At 49.1% G+C, this 25,878-nt stretch overlaps 1 protein-coding gene across 4 annotated transcripts in view; it reads right to left on the bottom strand.

The window, feature by feature from the left end:
- LOC139278421 (nucleolar transcription factor 1-like) overlaps positions 1-25,878 on the bottom strand; it is a 117,945-nt gene that overhangs the window by 90,630 nt on the left and 1,437 nt on the right. For all 4 annotated transcript variants that reach the window (XM_070897179.1, XM_070897199.1, XM_070897191.1 and 1 more), the window contains exons 2-8: positions 25,258-25,374; positions 19,341-19,516; positions 18,520-18,603; positions 16,076-16,231; positions 10,090-10,154; positions 8,740-8,860; positions 1,918-2,028 (exon numbers count right to left, since the gene is read on the bottom strand). In XM_070897179.1, coding sequence (XP_070753280.1) covers positions 1,918-2,028; positions 8,740-8,860; positions 10,090-10,154; positions 16,076-16,231; positions 18,520-18,603; positions 19,341-19,516; positions 25,258-25,318 — 774 coding nt within the window. In that variant the 5' untranslated portion in view covers positions 25,319-25,374. The remainder of the gene's footprint in view (positions 1-1,917; positions 2,029-8,739; positions 8,861-10,089; positions 10,155-16,075; positions 16,232-18,519; positions 18,604-19,340; positions 19,517-25,257; positions 25,375-25,878) is intronic.

Raw genomic sequence — 25,878 nt, 5'->3', positions numbered from 1 at the left:
CCCTCAGTACTGCCCCTCCGACAGTACGGCACTCCCTCAGTACTGCCCCTCCGACAGTACAGCGCTCCCTCAGTACTGCCCCTCCGACAGTGCGGCACTCCCTCAGTACTGCCCCTCCGACAGTACAGCGCTCCCTCAGTACTGCCCCTCCGACAGTGCGGCGCTCCCTCAGTACTGCCCCTCCGACAGTACAGCGCTCCCTCAGTACTGCCCCTCCGACAGTGCGGCGCTCCCTCAGTACTGCCCCTCCGACAGTGCGGCACTCCCTCAGTACGGCACTCCCTCAATACTGCCCCTCCGACAGTGCGGCACTCTCGCAGTACTGCCCCTCTGACAGTGCGGCACTCCCTCAGTACTGCCCCTCCGACAGTGCGGCACTCTCGCAGTACTGCCCCTCCGACAGTGCGACGCTCCTTCAATACTGCCCCTCCGACAGTGCGGCACTCCCTCAGTACTGCCCCTCCGACAGTGCGGCACTTCCTCAGTACCCCCCCTCCGACAGTGCGGCGCTCGCTCAGTACTGCCCATCCGACAGTGCGGCGCTCCCTCAGTACTGCCCCTCCGACAGTGAGGCACTCCCTCAGTACGGCACTCCCTCAATACTGCCCCTCCGACAGTGCGACATTCCCTCAGTACTGCCCCTCCGACAGCGCGGCACTCCCTCAATACTGCCCCTCCGACAGTGCGGCACTCCCTCAGTACTGCCCCTCCGACAGTGCGGCACTCCCTCAGTACTGCCCCTCCGACAGTGCGACACTCCCTCAGTACTGCCCCCTCCGACAGTGCGGCACTCCCTCAGTACTGCCCCTCCGACAGTGAGGCACTCCCTCAGTACTGCCCCTCCGACAGTGCGGCACTCCCTCAGTACTGCCCCCTCCGACAGTGCGGCACTCCCTCAGTACTGCCCCCTCCGACAGTGCGGCACTCCCTCAGTACTGCCCCTCCGACAGTGCGGCACTCCCTCAGTACTGTCCCTCCGACAGTGCGGCACTCCCTCAGTACTGCCCCCTCCGACAGTGCGGCACTCCCTCAGTACTGCCCCCTCCGACAGTGCAGCACTCCCTCAGTACTGCCCCCTCCTACAGTGCGGCAGTCCCTCAGTACTGCCCCCTCCGACAGTGCAGCACTCCCTCAGTACTGCCCCTCCGACAGTGCGGCACTCCCTCAGTACTGCCCCTCCGACAGTGCAGCACTCCCTCAGTACTGCCCCCTCCTACAGTGCGGCACTCCCTCAGTACTGCCCCTCTGACAGTGCGGCACTCCCTCAGTACTGCCCCTCCGACAGTGCAGCACTCCCTCAGTACTGCCCCCTCCGACAGTGCAGCGCTCCCTCAATACTGCCCCCTCCGACAGTGTGGCACTCCCTCAGTACTGCCCCCTCCGACAGTGCGGCGCTCCCTCAGTACTGCCCCTCCGACAGTGCGGCACTCCCTCAGTACTGCCCCCTCCGACAGTGCAGCACTCCCTCAGTACTGCCCCTCCGACAGTGCAGCACTCCCTCAGTACTGCCCCCTCCGACAGTGCAGCACTCCCTCAGTACTGCCCCTCCGACAGTGCAGCACTCCCTCAGTGCTGCCCCCTCCGACAGTGCGGCACTCCCTCAGTACTGCCCCCTCCGACAGTGCAGCACTCCCTCAGTGCTGCCCCCTCCGACAGTGCGGCACTCCCTCAGTACCGCCCCTCCGACAGTGCAGCACTCCCTCAGTACTGCCCCTCCGACAGTGCAGCACTCCCTCAGTGCTGCCCCCTCCGACAGTGCAGCACTCCCTCAGTGCTGCCCCCTCCGACAGTGCGGCACTCCCTCAGTGCTGCCCCTCCGACAGTGCGGCACTCCCTCAGTAGTAATGGGTTATGTTGCTCTTTGTGGTCAATGCTGAGTGCAGATGGTTGAACGGTGATGCTGGATGCCGTCCTTACCTCGTACTCTTTCTGCAGCTCCAGGGCTTTGCTGATCCACTTGAGCCGCTTTTTATCGGACAGCTGAGACCACTGTCTGCGGAGGGCATCCTTCAGCTCCTTCGGACTCACCTAGAAACAGAAACTTGGCAAAATAAACATGTGTCTAGTGCGGTGCCTGACCGTGCCGACTCTCGGACACGCCAACTCCCGGCGATGCCCAACGCACCCACACACCCAAGGAAACCGGGTTTAGCTGTTGCTAGCCGCACAATCTGTCACAGTGCCCCCCGGGCTGGGGAGGGAGGAAGTAAACACTGTCCTTCGACATAATCCAGTAACTTTTGCTGGGAATGTAAATGTGTCGAGTGAGTCTCTCTTCAAAATCGCTGTCATCTGAGCTGTCTTAATCCAATGTTTCCAACAGGGATGTTGCTAGTGTCTTCACTTGTCTTTCTGTGGACCACGCTCAAACGTGCTTTTCATGGCTGCGCTGCTCTCTTCCTTCCTGGACATGGCCAAACAGCTCCGCGCACCATGCCCAGCGTATGTGAGTGTGTGAATGTGTGTGAGAGTGCGAGCGTGAGAGTGCGAGAGTATGTGCGTGCGAATGTATGTACGTGTGTGCGTGTGATTGTGATTGTGTATGTGAATGCGAGTGTGTGTCTGTGCGAGTGTGTGAGTGCGAGTGTGTGTGAGTGCGAGTGCGAGTGTGAGAGAGTGCGTGAGTGTATGCGCGTGAGAGTATGAGTGTGTGTGATTGCGTGCGTGTGTATGATTGTACGAGTGTGGGTGAGTGTCTGTGTGTGAGAGTGTGTGAGACAGAGTGTGTGTGTTTGTGTGAACATAGTCTCAGAATAAGGGGTCCTCCATTTAAAACGGAATTGAGAAGGAATTTCTTCTCTCAGAGGATCGTGAATCTTTGGAATTCTCTACCTCAGAGAGCTGTGGAGGCTGGGTCATTGAATATATTTAAGGTAGAGATAGATGGATTTTTGAACAATAGGGGAGTTAAGGGTTATGGGGAGCGGGCAGGGAAGTGGAGCTGAGTCCATGATAAGATCAGCCATGATCTTATTGAATGGTGGAGCAGGCTCGAGGGGCCAAATGGCCGACTCCTGCTCCTATTTCTTATGTTCTTATGAGAGTCGGTGGTGGAGTGAGTAGCCGGAGGAGGAGCGAGGAGAGGCCTATAAAGGCCCAGCGGGAGTCCGGGATCGGCGGCAGTTGCTGGTGGAGCGAGCAGCTAGCTGCAACAGGGTCAAAAGTAAGAAAGAAGTAAAAAGTAATTGCAGGGTGACGTCACAGCCAAGAGGGTAAGTGATTGGCTGGTTGAGTAGTGAGTAGTTTACTTTTTCTTTATCTTTTTTCTTTTTCTTAGCAGTAAGAAACATTGTCATTGTTGCCAAATTAAGCAATTTAAGGGTTAAGCCATGGCAGGAGAGCTCAGACACGTGTCATGCTCCTCCTGTGCTATGTGGGAAGCCAGGGACGCTTCCAGTGTCCCTGACGACTACATGTGCGGGAAGAGTATCCAGGTGTAGCTCCTGACAGACTGCATTGCGGCACTGGAGCTGCGCATAGATTCACTCTGGAGCATCCGCGATGCTGAGGATGTTGTGAATAGCACGTTTATTGAGTTGGTCACACCGCAGGTAAAGGTTACACAGGCAGATAGGGAATGGGTGACCATCAGGCAGAGCAGTGGAAGGAAGGTAGTGCAGGGGTTCCCTGTGGACATTTCCCTCCAAAATAGATCAACCGTTTTGGGTACTGTTGTGGGCGATGACTCATCAGGGGAGGGCAGCAGCAGCCAAGTTCATTGCACCGTGGGTGGCTCTGCTGCAGAGGAGGGCAGGAAAAAGAGTGGGAGAGCGATAGTGATAGGGGATTCAATTGTAAGGGGAATAGATAAGACGTTTCTGCGGCTGCAAACGAGACTCCAGGAGGTATGTTGCCTCCCTGGTTCAAGGGTCAAGGATGTCTCGGAGCGGCTGCAGAGCATTCTAGAAGGGGAGGGTGAACAGCCAGTTGTCGTGGTACATCTAGGTACCAACGATATAGGTAAAAAACGGGATGTGGTCCTACAAGCTGAGTTTTGGGAGCTAGGAGTTAAATTAAAACGTAGGACCTCAAAAGTAGTAATCTCAGGATTGCTACCAGTGCCATGTGCTAGTCAGAGTAGGAATCGCAGGATATCTCAGATGAATATGTGGCTTCAGGAATGGTGCAATGGAGAGGGATTCAAATTCCTGGGACATTGGAACTGGTTCTGGGGGAGGTGGGACCAGAACAAACCGGACGGTCTGCACCTGGGCAGGACTGGAACCAATGTCCTAGGGGGAGTGTTTGCTCGTGCTGTTGGGGAGAGGTTAAACTAATATGGCAGGGGGATGGGAACCTATGCAGGGAGACAGAGGGAAGTAAAAAGAGGGCAGAAGCAAAAGATAGAAAGAAGAAAAGCAAAAGTGGAGGGCAGAGAAACCCAAGGCAAAAATCAAAAAGGGCGACATTACAACATAATTCTAAAAGGACAAAGTGTGTTAAAAAGACAAGCCTGAAGGCTCTGTGCCTCAATGCTAGGAGTATTCGTAATAAGGTGGACAAATTAACTGCGCAGGCAGCTATTAACGAATATGATATAATTGGCATCACGGAGACATGGCTCCAGGGTGACCAAGGCTGGGAACTCAACATCCAGGGGTATTCAACATGCAGGAAGGAAAGACAGAGAGGAAAAGGAGGTGGGATAGCGTTGCTGGTTAAAGAGGAAATTAACGCAATAGTAAGGAGGGACATTAGCTTGGATGATGTGGAATCTGTATGGGTGGAGCTGCGGAATACCAAAGGACAGAAAACGCTGGTGGGAGTTGTGTACAGACCACCAAACAGTAGTAGTGAGGTTGGGGACAGCATCAAACAAGAAATTAGGGATGTGTGCAATAAAGATACAGCAGTTATCATGGGCGACTTTAATCTACATATAGATTGGGCTAACCTAACTGGTAGCAATACGGTGGAGGAGGATTTCCTGGAGTGTATTAGTGATGGTTTTCCAGACCAATATGTCGAGGAACCAACTAGAGGGCTGACCATCCTAAACTGGGTGATGTGTAATGAGAAAGGACTAATTAGCAATCTTGTTGTGTGAGGCCCCTTGGGGAAGAGTGACCATAATATGGTAGACTTCTTTATTAAGATAGAGAGTGACACAGTTAATTCAGAGACTCGTGTCCTGAACTTATGGAAAGGTAACTTCGATGGTATGAGATTGGCTAGAATAGACTGGCAAATGATACTTAAAGGGTTGACGGTGGATAGGCAATGGCAAACATTTAAAGATCACATGGATGAACTTCAACAATTGTACATCCCTGTCTGGAGTAAAAATAAAACGGGGAAGGTGGCTCAACCGTGGCTAACAAGGGAATTAGGGATAGTGTTAAATCCAAGGAAGAGGCATATAAATTAGCTAGAAAAAGCAGCAAACCTGAGGACTAGGATGAAATCTGAATTCAGCAGAGGAGGACAAAGGGTTTAATTAGGAAGGGGAAAATAGAGTACGAGAGGAAGCTTGCTGGGAACATAAAAACTGACTGCAAAAGCTTCTATAAATATGTGAAGAGAAAAAGATTAGTGAAGACAAACGTAGGTCCCTTGCAGTCAGATTCAGGTGAATTTATAATGGGGAACAAAGAAATGGCAGACCAGTTGAACAAATACTTTGGTTCTGTCTTCACGAAGGAAGACACAAATAACCTTCCGGAAGTACTAGGGGACCGAGGGTCTAGTGAGAAGGAAGAACTGAAGGATATCCTTATTAGGCGGGAAATTGTGTTCAGGGAAAGTGATGGGATTGAAGGCCGATAAATCCCCGGGGCCTGATAGTCTGCATCCCAGAGTACTGAAGGAAGTGGCCATCGAAATAGTGGATGCATTGGTGATCATTTTCCAACAGTCTATCGACTCTGGATCAGTTCCTATGGACTGGAGGGTAGCTAATGTAACACCACTTTTTAAAAGAGGTGAGAGAGAGAAAACGGGTAATTATAGACCAGTTAGCCTGACATCAGTAGTGGGAAAAATGTTGGAATCAATTATTAAGGATGAAATAGCAGCGCATTTGGAAAGCAGTGACAGGATCAGTCCAAGTCAGCATGGATTTATGAAAGGGAAATCATGTTTGACAAATCTGCCGGAAGTTTTTGAGGATGTAACTAGTAGAGTCAACAAGAGAGAACCAATGGATGTGGTGTAGTTGGACTTTCAAAAGGCTTTTGACAAGGTCCCACACAAGAGATTGGTGTGCAAAATCAAAGCACATGGTATTGAGGGTAATGTACTGACGTGGATAGAGAACTGGTTGGCAGTCAGGAAGCAGAGAGTTGGGATAAACGGGTCCTTTTCAGAATGGCAGGCAGTGACGAGTGGAGTGCCACAGGGCTCAGTGCTGGGACCCCAGCTCTTTACAATATACAATAATGATTTAGATGAAGGAATTGAGTGCAATATCTCCGAGTTTGCAGATGACACTAAACTGGGTGGCGGTGTGAGTTGTGAGGAGGATGCTAAGAGGCTGCAGGGTGACTTGGACAGGTTAGGTGAGTGGGCAAATGAATGGCAGATGCAGTACAATGTGGATAAATGTGACTTTGGGGGCAAAAACACAAAGGCAGAATATTTTCTGAATGGCGGCAGATTAGGAAAAGGGAAGGTGCAACGAGACCTGGGTGTCATGGTTCATCAGTCATTGAAAGTTGCAGGTACAGCAGGCAGTGAAGAAGGCAAATGGTATGTTGGCCTTCATAGCGAGGGGATTTGAGTATAGGAGCAGGGAGGTCTTACTGCAGATGTACAGGGCCTTGGTGAGGCCTCACCTGGAATATTGTGTTCAGTTTTGGTCTCCTAATCTGAGGAAGGACATTCTTGCTATTGAAGGTTCACCAGACTGATTCCCGGGATGGCTGGACTGACATATGAGGAGAGACTGGATCGACTGGGCCTTTATTCACTGGAGTTTAGAAGGATGAGAGGGGATCTCATAGAAACGTATAAGATTCTGAAGGGACTGGACAGGTTAGATGTGGGAAGAATGTTTCCGATGTTGGGGAAGTCCAGGGGACAGAGTAGGCCATTTAGGAGTGAGATGAGGAGAAACTTCTTCACAGAGAGTTGTTAACCTGTGGAATTCCCTGCTGCAGAGAGTTATTGATGCCAGTTCATTGGATATATTCAAGAGGGAGTTAGATATGGCCCTTACCGCTAAAGGAATCAAGGGATATGGAGAGAAAGCAGGAAAGGGATACTGAGGGAATGATCAGCCATGATCTTATTGAATGGAGGTGCAGGCTCGAAGGGCCGAATGGCCTACTCCTGCATCTATTTTTCTAACGGGTTGACAGTGGATAGGCAATGGCAAACATTTAAAGATCACATGAATGAACTTCAACAATTGTACATCCCTGTCTGGAGTAAAAACAAAACGGGGAAGGTGGCTCAACCGTGGCTAACAAGGGAAATTAGGGATAGTGTTAAATCCAAGGAAGAGGCATATAAATTGGCCAGAAAAAGCAACAAACCTGAGGACTGGGATGAAATTTAGAATTCAGCAGAGGAGGACAAAGGGTTTAATTAGGAGGGGGAAAATAGAGTACGAGAGGAAGCTTGCTGGGAACATAAAAACTGACTGCAAAAGCTTCTATAAATATGTGAAGAGAAATAGATTAGTGAAGACAAATGTAGGTCCCTTGCAGTCAGAATCAGGTGAATTTATAATGGGGAACAAAGAAATGGCCGACCAATTGAACAAATACTGTGGTTCTGTCTTCACGAAGGAAGACACATATAACCTTCCGGAAATACTAGGGGACCGAGGGTCTAGTTTGAAGGAGGAACTGAAGGAAATCCTTATTAGTCAGGAAATTGTGTTAGGGAAATTGATGGGATTGAAGGCCGATAAATCCCCAGGGCCTGATAGTCTGCGTCCCAGAGTACTTAAGGAAATGGCACTAGAAATAGTGGATGCATTGGTGATCATTTTCCAACAGTCTATCGACTCTGGATCAGTTCCTATGCAGGAAGATGCAGGAAGAATGTTCCCGATGTTGGGGGAATCCAGAACCAGGGGACACAGTCAAAGGATAAGGGGTAAGCCATTTAGGAGTGAGATGAGGAGAAACATCTTCACTCAAGAGAGTTGTTAAACTCTGGAATTCTCTACCGCAGAGAGTTGTTGATGCCAGTTCATTAGATATATTCAAGAGGGAGATAGATATGACCCTGACGGCTTAAGGGATCAAGGGGTATGGTGAGAAAGCAGGAATGGGGTACTGAAGTTGCATGTTCAGCCATGAACTCATTGAATGGTGGTGCAGGCTCGAAGAGCTGAATGGCCTACTCCTGCACCTATTTTCTATGTTTCTATGAGAGTGGTGAGTGTGTGTGTGTGTGTGTGTGGGTGTGTATCAGTGTGTGTGCGCGTGTGTATGTGTCTGTATCTGTGTGTATGTGCGTATGGATGCGAGTATGTGTGGGCGCGTGTGTGATGCTCCAGTAATACTATACACTTGTCGATGACCCCCAGGATCAGGAGTTTAAATCCTGCCATGAAAATTGTCAGATTATCCTAAAAACCGCAATGTGTCAGTAACGCCTATCTGGGCCTACACGTGACTCCCTTCCACTCTCCGGGATTGGCTCTCTGGCCCAGAAAACCCCACTGTAAAAGGAATCGCACTGGGGGAGCCGCGGGAAGGTCTGATGCCAGCATCAGCGAGCGGCACAGGATGGGTGATAGCGGCTGCCCACTCGCCCAGAGGCCGCAATACGCCGAGATTCCTTTACCTCGGGGTGAACCTTCAGGAACGCTTTCTTCTCGTGGGTGTACCACAGCTGCTGGGGCGTCTTCGGCTTCTCTGGTACATCGGATTTTTTCTGTTCTTCAAGGAGTTCCGGGTGTTCATCCCTGGGAATTAAGTTCATTCAATGACATTAACATCACCGCAAACCCTACATCATTAGTTTGACATTAACTCCCCTCTGCTGCTGAAGGCACGGACTCTCACTGGGGTACAGTCCCACACACACTGACTCTCACTGGGGTACAGTCCCACACACACTGACTCTCACGGGGGTACAGTCCCACACACACTGACTCTCACGGGGGTACAGTCCCACACAAACTGACTCTCACGGGGGTACAGTCCCACACACACTGACTCTCACTGGGGTACAGTCCCACACACACTGACTCTCACTGGGGTACAGTCCCACACACACTGACTCTCACTGGGGTACGGGTCCCACACACACTGACTCTCACTGGGGTACAGTTCCACACACACTGACTCTCACTGGGGTACAGTCCCACACACACTGACTCTCACTGGGGTACAGTCCCACACACACTGACTCTCACTGGGGTACAGTTCCACACACACTGACTCTCACTGGGGTACAGTCCCACACACACTGACTCTCACTGGGGTACGGGTCCCACGCACACTGACTCTCACTGGGGTACGGGTCCCACATACACTGACTCTCACTGGGGTACAGGTCCCACACACACTGACTCTCACTGGGGTACGGGTCCCACATACACTGACTCTCACTGGGGTACGGGTCCCACACACACTGACTCTCACTGGGGTACGGGTCCCACATACACTGACTCTCACTGGGGTACAGTCCCACACACACTGACTCTCACTGGGGTACGGGTCCCACATACACGGACTGTCACTGGGAACTGTACCCCAGTGAGAGTCAGTGTGTGTACAGCTCAGTACCAGACAGGCTTTTGCTTGTTCAATCTGGGGTTGTGCGTGTCACTGGCAAGGCCGACATTCCAGACTTCGCTCAGCACAGAGCAGGTGTAGAATCTGTGGCCCTTGCAGACTCCGTCCCTACATCCTGTATAACCTTGTGTTCCTCTCCGCATGCCTCACCAGGTGCTTGTCGCCATTCAGTTTGCTGACCATGTGGCCAACCTACGCCTCGACGGCGAGTGTCAGTCGGATATCCGACTGTGGAGGGCATCACAACAGAGTGCGAGAGCCACGTCCGTGTACTCTCAGCACACACCGGGCATCGAGCTTGCTCCGCACAATCTCCTGACTCACTGCATTAAGTCACTGACAGGTCGGAGGAAGCCAGAACGAGAGTGGGAAGTTGATAAAGCAGTGCTGCTACCTGAACTTGGCCATTGCCTGCCCGAAAGTCCCCTTCTCCTGCTGGAAGTCCTGAACATACTTGAGCTGTGGGAAGAGAAATACGGTTAAATATGGAAAATGCAACGGTGGGGAGGAGCGGGTGAGGCCGAGATCACGGGTTGGCTCCTCTCCTGCAGATGCAAATTATTTTATTCTCTTGTATTCCGGGGCCTGCTTTCACTCCTGCACATGGGAGGACTATGTAAAAGTGGGCCGCACTCTCGCTCTGAGTCAGGAGGTCGTGGCTTCAATTCCTACTCCAGAGTCTTGAGCACAAAAATCCAGGCCGACACTCCCCCCGTGCAGTGCTGAGGGAGCTCTGTCAACTGGGATTAATACTGGCATATGGTAAGAGCGGGGCAGTGGGATTAGTATGAGGATTGATACAGGGCTATTGGGAGAGAGCGGGGCAGTGGGATTAGTTTGGGATTGATACAGGGCTATGGGGAGAGAGCGGGGCAGTGGGATTAGTTTGGGATTGATACAGGGCTATGGGGAGAGAGCGGGGCAGTGGGATTAGTTTGGGATTGATACAGGGCTATGGGGAGAGAGCGGGGCAGTGGGATTAGTTTGGGATTGATACAGGGCTATGGGGAGAGAGTGGGGCAGTGGGATTAGTTTGTGATTGATACAGGGCTGTGGGGAGAGCAGGGCAGTGGGATTATCTTGGGATTGATACAGGGCTATGGGGAGAGAGCGGGGCAGTGGGATTAGCTTGGGATTGATACAGGGCTATGGGGAGAGAGCGGGGCAGTGGGATTAGCTTGGGATTGATACAGGGCTATGGGGAGAGCGCGGGGCAGTGGGATAGAAACAGAAAATATGTGCAGGCCATTCGGCCCTTTGAGACTACACCACCATTCAATATGACCACGGCTGACCATTTTTGCAACTTTAGTACCCCATTCCTGCTTTCTCTCCATACTCCTTGATCCCTTTAGCCATAAGGGTCATATCTAACTCCCTTTTGAATATATCTAACGAACTGGCATCAACAACTTTCTGTGATAGAGAATTCCACAGGTTCACAATTCTCTGAGTGAAGAAGTTTCTCCTCATCTCGGTCCTAAATGGCTTACCCCTTACCCTTAGACTGTGACTCCTGGTTCTGGACTTCCCCAACATCGGGAATGTTCTTCCTGCATCTAACCTGTCCAATCCCGTCAGAATTTTATATGTTTCTATGAGATCCCCTCTCATCCTTCTAAATTCCACTAAATATAAGCCTAGTCGATCCAATCTTTCTTCCTATGCCATCCCGGGAATCAGTCTGGTGAACCTTCGCTGCACTCCCTCAATAGCAAGAATGTCCTTCCTCAGATTAGGAGACCAAAACTGTACACAATATTCAAGGTGTGGTCTCACCAAGGCCCTGTACAACTGCAGTAAGACCTCTCTGCTCCTATACTCAAATCCTCTCGCTATGAAGGCCAACATGCCATTTGCCTTCTTCACCGCCTGATGTACCTGCATGCCAACTTTCAATGACTGATAATAGATATGTGAAGAGAAAAAGATTAGTGAAAACAAGCGTAGGTCCCTTGCAGTCAGATTCAGGTGAATTTATAATGGGGAACAAAGAAATGGCGCACCAGTTAAAAAAATACTTTGGTTCTGTCTTCACGAAGGAAGACACAAATAACCTTCCGGAAGTACTAGAGGACAGTGGGTCTAGTGAGAAGGAGGAACTGAAGGAAATCCTTATTAGGCAGGAAAGTGTGTTAGGGAAATTGATGGGATTGAAGGCCGATAACTCCCCGGGGCCTGATGGTCTGCATCCCAGAGTACTTAAGGAAGTAGCCCTAGAAATAGTGGATGCATTGGTGATCATTTTCCAACAATCGATCAACTCTGGATCAGTTCCTATGGACTGGAGGGCAGCTAATGTAACATCACCTTTTAAGAAACGAGGGAGAGAGAAAACGAGTAATTATAGACCGGTTAGCCTGACATCGGTAGTGGGGAAAATGTTGGAATCAATTATTAAAGATGAAATAGCAGCTCGTTTGGAAAGCAGTGACAGGATCGGTCCAAGTCAGCATGGATTTATGAAAAGGAAATCCTGCCTGACAAATCTAGAATGTTTTGAGGATGTAACTGGTAGAGTGGACAAGGGAGAACCAGTGGATGTGGTGTATTTGGACTTTCAAAAGGCTTTTGACAAGGTCCACACAAGAGATTGGTGTGCAAAATTAAAGCACATGGTTTTGGGGGTAATGTACTGACACAGATAGATAACTGGTTGGCAGACAGGAAGCAGAGAGTCGGGATAAACGGGTCCTTTTCAGAATGGCAGGCAGTGACTAGTGGGGTGCCGCAGGGCTCAGTGCTGGGATCCCAGCTATTTACAATATACATTAATGATTTAGATGAGGGAATTGAGTGTAATATCCCCAAGTTTGCAGATGATACTGAGCTGGGTGGCGGTGTGAGCTGTGAGGAGGACGGGGTCACAGTCTAAGGATAAGGCGTAAGCCATTTAGGACCGAGATGAGGAGAAACTTCTTCACCCAGAGAGTGGTGAACCTGTGGAATTCCCTACCACAGAAGGTTGTTGAGGCCAATTCACTAAATATATTCAAAAAGGAGTTCGATGTAGTCCTTACTACTAGGGGGATCAAGGGGTATGGCGAGAAAGCAGGAATGGGGTACTGAAGTTGCATGTTCAGCCATGAACTCATTGAATGGCGGTGCAGGCTCGAGGGGCCGAATGGCCTACTCCTGCACCTATTTTCTATGTTTCTATGTAAAAGGCTGCAGGTTAGGTGAGTGGCCAACTGCGTGGCAGATGCAGTATAATGTGGATAAATGTAAGGTTATCCACTTTGGTGGCAAAAACACGAAGGCAGAAGATTATCTGAATGGCGGCAGAGTAGGAAAAGGGGAGGTGCAACAAGACCTGGGTGTTATGGTACATCAGTCATTGAAAGTTGGCATGCAGGTACAGCAGGCGGTGAAGGCGGCAAATAGTATGTTGGCATTCATAGCGAGGGGATTTGAGTATAGGAGCAGGGAGGTCTTACTGTAGTTGTACAGGGCCTTGGTGAGGCCTCACCTGGAATATTGTGTTCAGTTTTGGTTTCCTAATCTGAGGAAGGACATTCTTGCTATTGAGGGAGTACAGCGAAGGTTCACCAGACTGATTCCAGGGATGGCAGGACTGACATATCAAGAAAGACTGGATCGACTGGGCCTGTATTCACTGGAGTTTAGAAGGATGAGAGGGGATCTCATAGAAACATATAAAATTCTGACGGGACTGGATAGGTTAGATGCAGGAAGAATGTTCCCGATGTTGGGGAAGTCCAGAACCAGGGGACATAATCTAAGGATAAGGGGTAGGCCATTTAGGACTGAGATGAGGAGAAACTTCTTCACTCAGAGAGTTGCTAACCTGTGGAATTCCCTGCTGCAGAGAGTTGTTGATGCCAGTTCATTGGATATATTCAAGAGGGAGTTAGATATGGCCCTTACGGCTAAAAGGATGAAGGGATATGGAGAGAAAGTGGGAAAGGGGTACTGAGGTGAATGATCAGCCATGATCTTACTGAATGGTGGTGCAGGCTCGAAGGGCTGAATGGCCTACTCCTGCACCTATTTTCTATGTTTCTATGTACCATGACATCCAGGTCTCGTTGCACCTCCCCTTTTCCTAATATTCTGCCTTCGTGTTTTTGCCACCAAAGTGGATAACCTCACATTTATTTACATTATACTGCATCTGCCATGCATTTGCCCACTCACCTAACTTGTCTAACTCACCCTGCAGCCTCTTAGCAACCTCCTCACAGCTCACACTGCCATCCAGTTTAGTGTCATCTGCAAACTTGGAGATATTACATTCAATTCCTTCATCTAAATCATTAATGTATATGGTAAATAGCTGGGGTCCCAGCACTGAACCTTTGGTACCACCACTAGTCACTGCCTGCCATTCTGAAAAGGATCTGTTTATTCCTACTCTTTGCTTCCTGTCTGCCAACCAGTTCTCTATCCACGTCAATACATTACCCCCAATACCATGTGCTTTAATTTTGCACACCAATCTTTTGCGCGGGACCTTGTCAAAAGCCTTTGGAAAGTTCAAATATACTACATCCACTGGTTCTCCTCCACTCTACTAGTTACATCCTCAAAAGATTGTAGAAGATTTGTCAAGCATATTATGGTCACTCTTCCCCAAGGGGCCTCGCACAACAAGATTGCTAATTAATCCTCTTGTTACACATCACCTAGTCTAGGATGGCCAGCTCTCTAGTTGGATCCTCGACATATTGGTCACGAAAACCATCCCTTATACACTCCAGGAAATCCTCCTCCACCGCATTGCTACCAGTTTGGTTAGCCCAATCTATATGCAGATTAAAGTCACCCATGATAACTGCTGTACCTTTATTGCATGCATCCATAATTTCCTGTTTGATGCCCTCCCCAACATCACTACTACTGTTTGGTGGTTTTCTACCCTTTGGTGTTCCGCTGCTCTACCCATATAGATTCCACATCATCCAAGCTAATGTTCTTCCTTACTATTGCGTTAATTTCCTCTTTAACCAGCAACGCTACCCCACCTCCTTTTCCTTTCTATCTATCCTTCCTGAATATTGAATATCCCTGGATGTTAAGTTCCCAGCCTTGGTCACCCTGGAGCCATGACTCCGTAATCCCAATTACATCATATCCGTTAACTGCTATCTGTGCAGTTAATTCATCCACCTTATTATGAATGCTCCTCGCATTGAGACACAGAACCTTCAAGCTTGTTTTTTTTAAACATTCTTTGCCCCTTTAGAATTTTGCTGTAATGTGGCCCTTTTTGATTTTTGCCCCTGATTTCTCTGCCCTCCACTTTTACTATTCTCCTTTCTACCTTTTGCTTCTGCACCCATTCTACTTCCCTCTGTCTCCCTGCATAGGTTCCCATCCCCCTGCCATATTAGTTTAACTCCTCCCCAACAGCACTAGCAAACACTCCCCCTAGGACATTGGTTCCGGTCCTGCCCAGGTGCAGACCGTCCGGTTTGTACTGGTCCCACCTCCCCTAGAACCGGTTCCAATGTCCCAGGAATTTGAATCCCTCCCTTTTGCACCACTCCTTAAGCCACGTATTCATCTTAACTATCCTGCTATTTCTACTCTGACTAATTTGGGATTGATACAGGGCTATGGGGAGAGCGGAGCCGGGGGATTTGTTTGGGGTTGATATAGGGCTATGGGAAGAGAGCGGGGTAGTGGGGTTAGTTTGGGATTGATACAGGGCTATGTGGGGTGAGTGGGGTAGTGGGATTAGTTTGGGATTGATACAGGGCTATGGGGAGAGAGCGGGGCAGTGGGATTAGTTTGGGATTGATACAGGGTTGTGGGGAGAGCGGGGCAGTGGGATTAGTTTGGGATTGATACAGGGCTATGGGGAGAGAGCGGGGCACTGGGATTAGTTTGGGGATTGATACAGGGCTATGGGGAGAGAGCGGGGCACTGGAATTAGTTTGGGGATTGATACAGGGCTATGGGGAGAGAGCGGGGCAGTGGGATTAGTTTGGGATTGATACAGGGCTGTGGGGAGAGCGGGGCAGTGGGATTAGTTTGGGATTGATACAGGGCTATGGGGAGAGAGCGGGGCACTGGGATTAGTTTGGGATTGATACAGGGGCTATGGGGAGAGAGCGGGGCACTGGAATTAATTTGGGATTGATACAGGGCTATGGGGAGAGAGCGGGGCAGTGGGATTAGTTTGGGATTGATACAGGGCTATGGGGAGAGAGCGGGGCAGTGGGATTAGTTTGGGATTGATACAGGGCTATGGGGAGAGCGGGGCAGTGGGATTAGTTAGGGATTGATACAGGGCTATGGGGAGAGAGCGGGGCAGTGGGATTAGTTTGGGATTGATACAGGGCTATGGGGAAGGAGTTCTGGGCCCAGCAGTCCCACACCTGACTATCGGGCGGAGTTAGAACGAGATCTCGTACCTTTTTCTTCTCGGGCAACTCCTTGTATTTCTTGGAGAGGATTTTTGTCAGGTCCAGGTTACTCATTTCAGGGTGAATCTTGGCATACTTGGCTCTTTTCTCCATGAAGAATCGGAAGTACGGAGTTAGGGGCTTCTTCGGAAAATCAGGATGAGTCTGAAATAATGACACGTATTTTACCGTTTTAAGTCACAGTCAGTCGTGACCTTGTGCTCACGACAAACACGCGGAGCCCCTTCCAGCGGGTGATAGTTACCCCCCACATGGCCATCCCCCGCGCACACTTCCCCCTTGCACCCCTCCTCCTCATCCATTCCCCACCCACACCCTGCCCAGCCCCTCTGCACTATGGGCACTACAGGCATTGCTCACAGAGTACTCTGCACAAGTCTTTTTTGATTGCTGGATTCAGCTAATGATTTACTTATTTATTATCTCTAAGATATCAAATCTAGCTCACTAACTTATCTAATGTCTCAGTCCCAATTTTTAAAACTTGCAGGAATACACCAAGCTTTAAAACGCAACGTTTAAACTAACTCCTTCCCCCTGATGGCAAATCCTTTCTGTGGATAAATGATCACAAGATCCTGAAACATGACAAAGATGTTGATCCTGGACCATGAGGTTTGTGAGTTTAATGCCCACCTGGGCAACCTGTGAAATGTAACTGAAGAATCCACGGGCTGGCGCCAGCAAAATCACCACGAAAGCTGCAGATTGGTGTAAAAACCCAACTGGGTCAGTGATGTCCTTCAGGGACGGGAACCCACCCCCGACTCGGTCTGGGCGACACGTGACTCCAGTCCCACACTTCGGGCCCAAGTTTCCACATGATTTGCACCTGATTTTTTAGGAGCAACTGGTGGAGAACGGACTATCTTAGAAATCGCAATTCTCCACATTTATTTTTCTGCAGTTCTCGTCAGGTAGAACAGTTTCACTTTGGAACAGAATTTTTTCTTCAAAAGGGGGCGTGTCCGGCCACTGACGCCTGATTTGAAAGTTTCCACAGTGAAAACGTACTCCAAACTAATTTAGAATGGAGCAAGTGAAGATTTCTGTAGAACTGAAAAAACCTGTTCTACACATTAAAAAATCAGGCGCAGGTTACAAATTAGGCGTCCAGAACGAGGTGGGGGGGGGGGGGGGAGGGGGGGGGAAGGGAAGTCATTAAATTCTATAATAAATCCTTAGTTATACTTATACAAATATTATACAAATAAATCCAACCTGAATAAAAATTTATAAGCAAAGAAAAGATTAAATAAACCATCTTCTTACCTGTGTGAAAGTTCTTCAGCCAGGGAGAATTCTGCAGTCAGCCTCACAAGTTGAGGCAGCCGTAAGTTCCTGACGGCAGGGGGGGGGGGGTGAGGAAGCCGTTCCAGACGGCGGGTGGGGGGGGGGGAGGGAGGGAGTGCAGGCCCGACCGACCGACCGAACGCAGCGGGGGGGGCGGGGGGAGGAAGCCGTTCCAGACGGCGGGTGGGGGGGGGGGGAAGGAGACAGTGAGAAGGCTGCAGGAAGCCTCAGAAGTTGAGCAGCCATTCTCGACGGCGGGGGGGGGGGGGAGGCTGTCGGGAAACGGCTGCCTCAACTTCTGAGGCTTCCTGCAGCCTTCTCACTGCTGCAAGAAGCCTCAGTGCTGATGGCAATGTGCTTTTATTAAAAAATGTTCAAAAATTAAACAGCTACAAAGAACTACAAAAATGGCCGAGTGCCAATGTTTCCTTCACACTGCGCATGCTCCAATGCGCATGCGCAGGGTTGCCGGTAGGAAAAAAACTAATTTAAATGGTACCCGCCCCCTCCCACATACAAAATCGGCGCGAGTGGTAGGCTCCGCCTTCTGGGCGCCACGCCAAACAAACATGGAGCTGCAGGGCGCTCCAGAATCGGCGTTTTTTTTACGGCGCCGTTTTCGGCGCGAAAAACGGGCGCCCAGCTCGGAGGGGCGCTTGTTTTTTATCGTGTGGAAACTTGGGCCCTATATGTTTAAAATGAACTCTCGGGATGTGGCGTCGCTGGCAAGGCCAGCATTTATTGCCCATCCCTCACTGCCCTGAGAAGCTGGTGGTGGGCCTTCTAGCAGTTTGATACAACTGAGTGACTTGCTGGGCCACTTCAGAAAGCAGTTAAGATTCAGCCACGTTGGTGTGGGACTGGAGTCACCTATAGGCCCAGACCGGGTAAGGACGGCAGATTTCCTTCCTGAAAGGGGACAGTAGTGAACCAGTTGGGTTTTAAGATAATCAACAGCTTTGTGGTCACTTTTACTGAGACCAGCTTTTTATTTCAACTGAATGCAAATTCTCAAACTGTGTGATTTGAGCTTGCGTTCTCTGGATTATTCGTCCTGTAATTTAACCGCTGCACCACCGCAGCAAATTCACCATCGCCCACAAGCCGGAAGTGTATTGGGCAGTGCGTGGCTCATCTACCTTCAGTTTCTTGCCCTTGTACGGGTTTTTCACAAACTCCACCGCATCAGTTAGCAGCTCGCTCAACGTGCGATACTTTCTGACCTGAAGAAAGGAGAGAGTTAGAATCCAGCCAGAGGATCATCCACATCTGACGATTATACAGCCCCTTTAACAAATTAGGTCCAGTAACAATAAGCTAATGGGAGAGTCAGGAGAGCAGATAAGACTTGCATTTCTATAGCACCTTTCACCATCAACGGAAGTTCCAAAGCACTTTACAGCCAACGAAGTACTTTTGGAAGTGTAGTCACTGTTGTAATATGGGAAACGCGATGGGCAACAAGCAAGCTCCCACAAACAGCAATGAGATAATGACCAGATAATCCCTTTTTAGTGATGTTGCTTGAGGGTTAAATATTGGCCCCAGGACACCGGGGGGAACTCCCCTGCTCTTCTTCCAATAGTGTTACGTCCACCTGGGAGGGCAGACAGTGCATTGGTTTAAAGGATGGCACCTCTGACAGTGGCGTACTCCCTCAGTACAGCACTGAAACGTCAGCCAAGTCTCTGGGGTGGCACTGGATCCCATCACCTTACGGCTGAGAGTCGAGAGTGTTACTCACTGAGCCACGGATAATACTATTACAACTAAAGACACAATCTAAGAGATAGGATTTGAAACGAGAGCGAAAGGGATGTGGGTAGAGGGTGGGGTTGGGGGATACGGGGAGAGGGTGGGGTTGGGGGATGTGGGGAGAGGGTGGGGTTGGGGAGATGGGGAGAAGGAGGGATATCTGTCAGAAAGGCTCCTGGAATGTCCGGTATTGTTGAGCACGAACCTCACAGGCCAGTTTCTGCCACTTGAGACGGCACATTTCCGCGGTGAACGCCCCGAATGCCACCTTCTCCCAGTTGAAGTGGGATTCGGTGGTCTTGTACTTCATGCAGTCGCCCTCCGGGATCAGGCTTTTTATGCGATCCAACAACCACAGGAGATCCTCTTTGCTCCACAAATCTGAAACAATCCCAGCATCGATTAGCAGAGGAACAGGATGAGATCATTCAGTCCCTCGAGCTTGTTCTGCCATTCAACCAGATCATGTCTGAGCTGTACCTTAACCCGACCCACCCACCTCCGTTCTGTAACCCTTATACCCTGAACCAACAAAACTCGAACAATCTCAGTTTTGAAATTTTTAATTGAGCCCCAGCCTGAGTAGCTTTTTTGGGGGAGAGAGTTCCAGATTCCCACTGCCCTTTGTGTGAAGAAGTGCTTCCTGACATCACCCTGAACGGCCGGGCTCTAATTTTAATGTTCGAGACTGGCCCCACCAGAGGAAATAGACTCCCTCTATCCACCCGATCAAATCCTTCAATCATTTTGAACATCTCAATTAGATCACCCCTTAATCTTTGATACTCAAGGGAATACAGGCCTAGTCTCTGCAACCAGCCCTCATGTTTTAACCCTTTTATCTCTGGTATCATTCTGGTGAAACACAGCTTGTGGAGTTTGACAGCTGGTTTCTCTCTCACCCTGCTCCCGAATCCTCACCGTCCCACACAACCGGACACCAGCTGGATATTAAGATCTTTCCGAAGCTCCCTGGTTTTAGGGAACACTTTCAACTTCACGCCTCCCATGACTAGTCCACCAATACCACAGTACTCATCTCCAGAACACAACCGGCCACTGTGCAGGAACCACAGGCTTTTGGCCCTGTGCAAGATTGTTGGTGTTCCCAGACCTGTACCCAGTGTTGTAGTGACAGACCTGTACCCACCAGTACTGTACCCCAGTGTTATACAGTGACAGACCTGTACCCCCAGTACTGTACCCCAGTGTTATATAGTGACAGACCTGTACCCCCAGTACTGTACCCCAGTGTTATATAGTGACAGACCTGTACCCACCAGTACTGTACACCAGTGTTATACAGTGATAGACCTGTACCCACCAGTATTGTACCCCAGTGTTATACAGTGACAGACCTGTACCCATAGTACTGTACCCCAGTGTTATATAGTGACAGACCTGTACCCACCAGTACTGTACACCAGTGTTATACAGTGATAGACCTGTACCCACCAGTACTGTACCCCAGTGTTATATAGTGACAGGCCTGTACCCCCAGTACTGTACCCCAGTGTTATATAGTGACAGACCTGTACCCACCAGTACTGTACACCAGTGTTATACAGTGACAGACCTGTACCAACCAGTACTGTACCCCAGTGTTATACAGTGACAGACCTGTACCCACCAGTACTGTACCCCAGTGTTATAGTGACAGACCTGTACCCCCAGTACTGTACCCCAGTGTTATATAGTGACAGACCTGTACCCACCAGTACTGTACCCCAGTGTTATACAGTGATAGACCTGTACCCACCAGTACTGTACCCCAGTGTTATATAGTGACAGACCTGTACCCACCAGTACTGTACACCAGTGATATAGTGACAGACCTGTACCCACCAGTACTATACCCCAGTGTTATATAGTGACAGACCTGTACCCACCAGTACTGTACACCAGTGTTATACAGTGATAGACCTGTACCCACCAGTACTGTATCCCAGTGTTATATAGTGACAGACCTGTACCCCCAGTACTGTACCCCAGTGTTATATAGTGACAGACCTGTACCCACCAGTACTGTGCCCCAGTGTTATACAGTGACAGACCTATACCCACCAGTACTGTACCCCAGTGTTATACAGTGACAGACCTGTACCCACCAGTACTGTACACCAGTATTATACAGCGACAGACCTGTACCCACCAGTACTGTACCCCAGTGTTATAGTGACAGACCTGTACCCCCAGTACTGTACACCAGTGTTATATAGTGACAGGCCTGTACCCACCAGTACTGTACCCCAGTGTTATATAGTGACAGACCTGTACCCACCAGTACTGTACACCAGTGTTATACTGTGATAGACCTGTACCCACCAGTACTGTACCCCAGTGTTATACAGTGACAGACCTGTACCCACCAGTACTGTACACCAGTGTTATACAGTGATAGACCTGTACCCCCCAGTACTATACCCCAGTGTTATACAGTGATAGACCTGTACCCACCAGTACTATACCCCAGTGTTATACAGTGACAGACCTGTACCCACCAGTACTGTACCCCAGTGTTATACAGTGACAGACCTGTACCCACCAGTACTGTACACCAGTGTTATACAGTGACAGACCTGTACCCACCAGAATTGTACCCCAGTGTTATACAGTGACAGACCTATACCCACCAGTACTGTACCCCAGTGTTATACAGTGACAGACCTGTACCCACCAGTACTGTACCCCAGTGTTCTACAGTGACAGACCTGTACCCACCAGTACTGTACCCCAGTGTTATACAGTGACAGACCTGTACCCATCAGTACTGTACCCCAGTGTTATACAGTGACAGACCTATACCCACCAGTACTGTACCCCAGTGTTATACAGTGACAGACCTGTACCCACCAGTACTGTACCTCAGTGTTATACAGTGACAGACCTGTACCCACCAGTACTGTACCCCAGTGTTATACAGTGACCAGCAGAGGAAACAGTTTCTCTCTATCTACCCTATGTTTAAGGAGTGTCTTAAAGGAGGAGAAGCGGAGAGGTTTAGGGAGGGAATTCCAGAGCGTAGGGCCCAGGCAGCTGAAGGCACGGCCACCAATGGTGTAGCAATTAAAATCGAGGATACACAAGAGGCCTGGACTGGAGGATTGTGGCGCTGCAGCCTTTCTAAGGACACATATCCTTCCTGGAGTGCAGTACCCAGAAGTGAACGCATGGCATCAGAGAATCCACAGTCGCTTTTAAAAGGAAAATGGATAGAAAAATAAAAGTTTAAAAGGGAATAGCCAAATTGGCAAAGGAATGGGACTGAGGGGAGAACTCTTTCACAGCGAGGGTACGGGCGATGGAGCGATGGGCCGAATGGCCGCCTTGCGCTGTAGAATTCCAAGATAAAGAACATAAGAATTAGGAGCCGGATTCGGCCATTCGGCCGCTGGGCCTGCTCCGCCAGTCAATAAGATCGTGGCTGAACCTTTACTACAACTCCATTGTCCAAAAGTCTATCTATCCCAGCCTTGAACATAATCAACGATTTACCATCCACAGCCCTCAGACGTAGAGAATTCCAAAGATTGGCTGATATAGTTCAGCTTTGTGTCCCTATCCACTAGTAACACCATTCAGACTGCCCCAAACTCTTTTCATGCAGGATCAACATAAGAAAGGAGTAGGCCATACGGCCCCTCGAGCCTGCTCTGCCATTTAATACGATCATAGCTGATCCGATCATGGACTCAGATCCACTTCCCCGCCCGCTCCCCATAACCCCTTATTCCCTTATCGGTTAAGAAACTGTCTATTTCTGTCTTAAATTAATTCAATGTCGCAACTTCCACAGCTCTCTGAGGCAGCGAATTCCACAGATCCACATTCCTCTGAGAGAAGAAATTTCTCCTCGTCTCAGTTTTAAATGGGCGGCCCCTTATTCTAAGATCATGCCCCCTAGTTCTAGTCTCCCCTATCAATGGAAACATCCTCTCTGCATCCACCTTGTCAAGCCTCCTCATAATCTTATATGTTTCGATAAGATCACCTCATTCTTCTGAATTCCAATGAGTAGAGGCCCAACCTCCTCAACCTTTCCTCATAAGTCAACTCCCTCATCTCTGGAATCAACCTTGTGAACCTTCTCTGAACTGCCTCCAAAGCAAGTATATCCTTTCGTAAATATGGAAACCAAAACTGCACGCAGTACTCCAGGTGTGGCCTCACCAATACCCTGTATAGCTGTAGCAAGACTTCCCTGCTTTTATACTCCATCCCGTTTGCAATAAAGGCCAAGATTCCATTGGCCTTCCTGATCACTTGCTGTACCTGTATACTAACCTTTTGTGTTTCATGCACAAGTACCCCCAGGTCCTGCTGTACTGTAGCACTTTGCAATCTTTTTCCATTTAAATAATAACTTGCTCTTTGATTTTTTTTCTGCCAAAGTGCATGACCTCACACTTTCCAACATTATACTCCATCTGCCAAATTTTTGCCCATTCACTTAGCGTGTCTATGTCCTTTTGCAGACTTTTTGTGTCCTCCTCACACATTGCTTTTCCTCCCATCTTTGTATTGTCAGCAAACTTGACTACGTTACACTCAGTCCCTTCCTCCAAGTCATTAATATAGATTGTAAATAGTTGGGGTCCCAGCACTGATCCCTGTGACACCCCATTAGTTACTGGTTGCCAACCAGAGAATGAACCATTTATCCCGACTCTGTTTTCTGTTAGTTAACCAATCCTCTATCCATGCTAATATATTCCCCCCAACCCCGTGAACTTTTATCTTGTGCAGTAACCTTTTGTGTGACATCTTGTCAAATGCCTTCTGGAAGTCCAAATACACCACATCCACTGGTTCCCCTTTATCCATTCTGTTCGTTACATCCTCAAAGAATTCCAGCAAATTTGTCAAACATGACTTCCCCTTCATAAATCCATGCTGACTTTGCCTGACCAAATTTTGCTTTTCCAAATGTCTTGCTCCTGCTTCTTTAATAATGGATTCCAATATTTTCCCAACCACAGATGTTAGGCTAACTGGTCTATAGTTTCCTGCTTTTTGTCTGCCTCCTTTTTTAAATAGGGCGTTACATTTGCAGTTTTCCAATCTGCTGGGACCTCTCCAGAATCCAGGGAATTTTGGTAAATTACAAGCAATGCATCCACAATCCCTGCCGCTACTTCTCTTAAGACCCTCGGATGCAAGCCATCAGGTCCAGGGGATTTATCTTCCTTTAGTCCCATTATCTTACTGAGTACCATCTCCTTAGTGATTGTGATTGTGTTAAGTTCCTCCCCCCCCATAGCCACTTGACTATCCAACTGTTGGAATATTATTAATGTCCTCTATCGTAAAGACTGATACAAAATATTTGTTCAGAGTTTGTGCCATCTCCATGTTCCCCATTACTAATTCCCTGGTATCGCCCTCTAAGGGACCAACATTTACTCTAGCCACTCTTTTCCTTTTTATATTCCAATAGAAACTCTTGCTATCTATTTTTATATTTTGTGCTAGTTTACTTTCAGTCAATCTTCCCTTTTTTAATCATTTTTTTAGTCATTCTTTGCTGGCTTTTAAAAGCTTCCCAGTCTTCTGTCCTCCCAATAGTTTTGGCCACATTGTATACCCTTGTGTTTAATTGGACACAGTCCTTTATTTCTTTAGTTAGCTGCGGATGGCTATCTTTTCTCTTACTGGAATATATTTTTCTTGAGAGTTGTGAAATATCTTCTTCAATGTACACCAATGTTCATCAACCGTCCTACACTTTAATCTATTTTCCCAGTCCACTTTACCCAACTCTGCCCTCATACCTTCATAGTCTCCTTTATTTAAGCTTAGTACGCTGGTTAGAGATCCAACTTTCGCACCCTCCATCTGAATTTGAAATTCAACCATGCTATGGTCACTCATTTCAAGGGTATCCTTTACTAGGAGATTGTTTATTAATCCTGTCTCATTACACAGTACCTGACCAGATCAGAGAGCGACATTTATCCCATCAGTCTGAGCTAGTTTTCAATCCAGGCTTCCCCCCCATCATCTGAACCATTGCCCCATCCAATTCCCACCCCCTCAAGTCTGGTGACCTCGAACTCACTCCAGAAAATCTATCTAACCCCACCCCTGGCTCCCGTTTTATGATTTGGGGCAGTGAATCGTACCAGCCTCTTCCTTGATGGTGATAGTCTGAACGGACGTCGAAACCGCCGAGGCTCCATTCATGATTGCGATCGTTCTCCCTGGCTCACTCCACTCTCCTCACAATGCCCGTGTAACGGCTGTAAGGAAATGGCAAAACAAGGCGATGTTAGGGTAGGTGCACAGCGTGCCGGCGACAGTATAACTCGTGGCCCTCGCCGTTCATTAGCCCCGCTAGCAGTTGTCGAATCTCCTCTGGGAAGCTTCCTGCACATTCCCCAGACATCAGAGCTATTCGACCACGGGCCGCTGCACGACCTCACCCGCTCCTGCCCTCCACAGCAGGGTTCACTGGTCAAGGGATGATCTGGGGGGAATTGTGTCTAACCATCGGAGTTGAACGCGGAACCCTGTGATTGGCACGGCTTGGAACCACACATTGGGCCGGGTACAGCCCACAGAGCAGGAAAAAACCCTTGGGACCCACCACAAAACCGGGACAAGCCCTTCGATCGAGAAAAGGCACTGTCCGTTCCAAACCGATCCCGTTGACCGGACCGATACTGTTGACCGGTCTGGAACGATCCCACTGACCAGTCAGGACCAAACCCGTTGTCCGGTCCTAAATGATAGCATTAGCCGGA

The sequence above is a fragment of the Pristiophorus japonicus genome, chromosome 1 (assembly GCF_044704955.1).
Source record: "Pristiophorus japonicus isolate sPriJap1 chromosome 1, sPriJap1.hap1, whole genome shotgun sequence".
Classification (NCBI taxonomy): Eukaryota; Metazoa; Chordata; class Chondrichthyes; family Pristiophoridae; genus Pristiophorus; species Pristiophorus japonicus.
The sequence above is the reverse complement of the archived record's forward strand: the minus strand, read 5'-3'. Positions and strand labels throughout refer to the sequence as shown.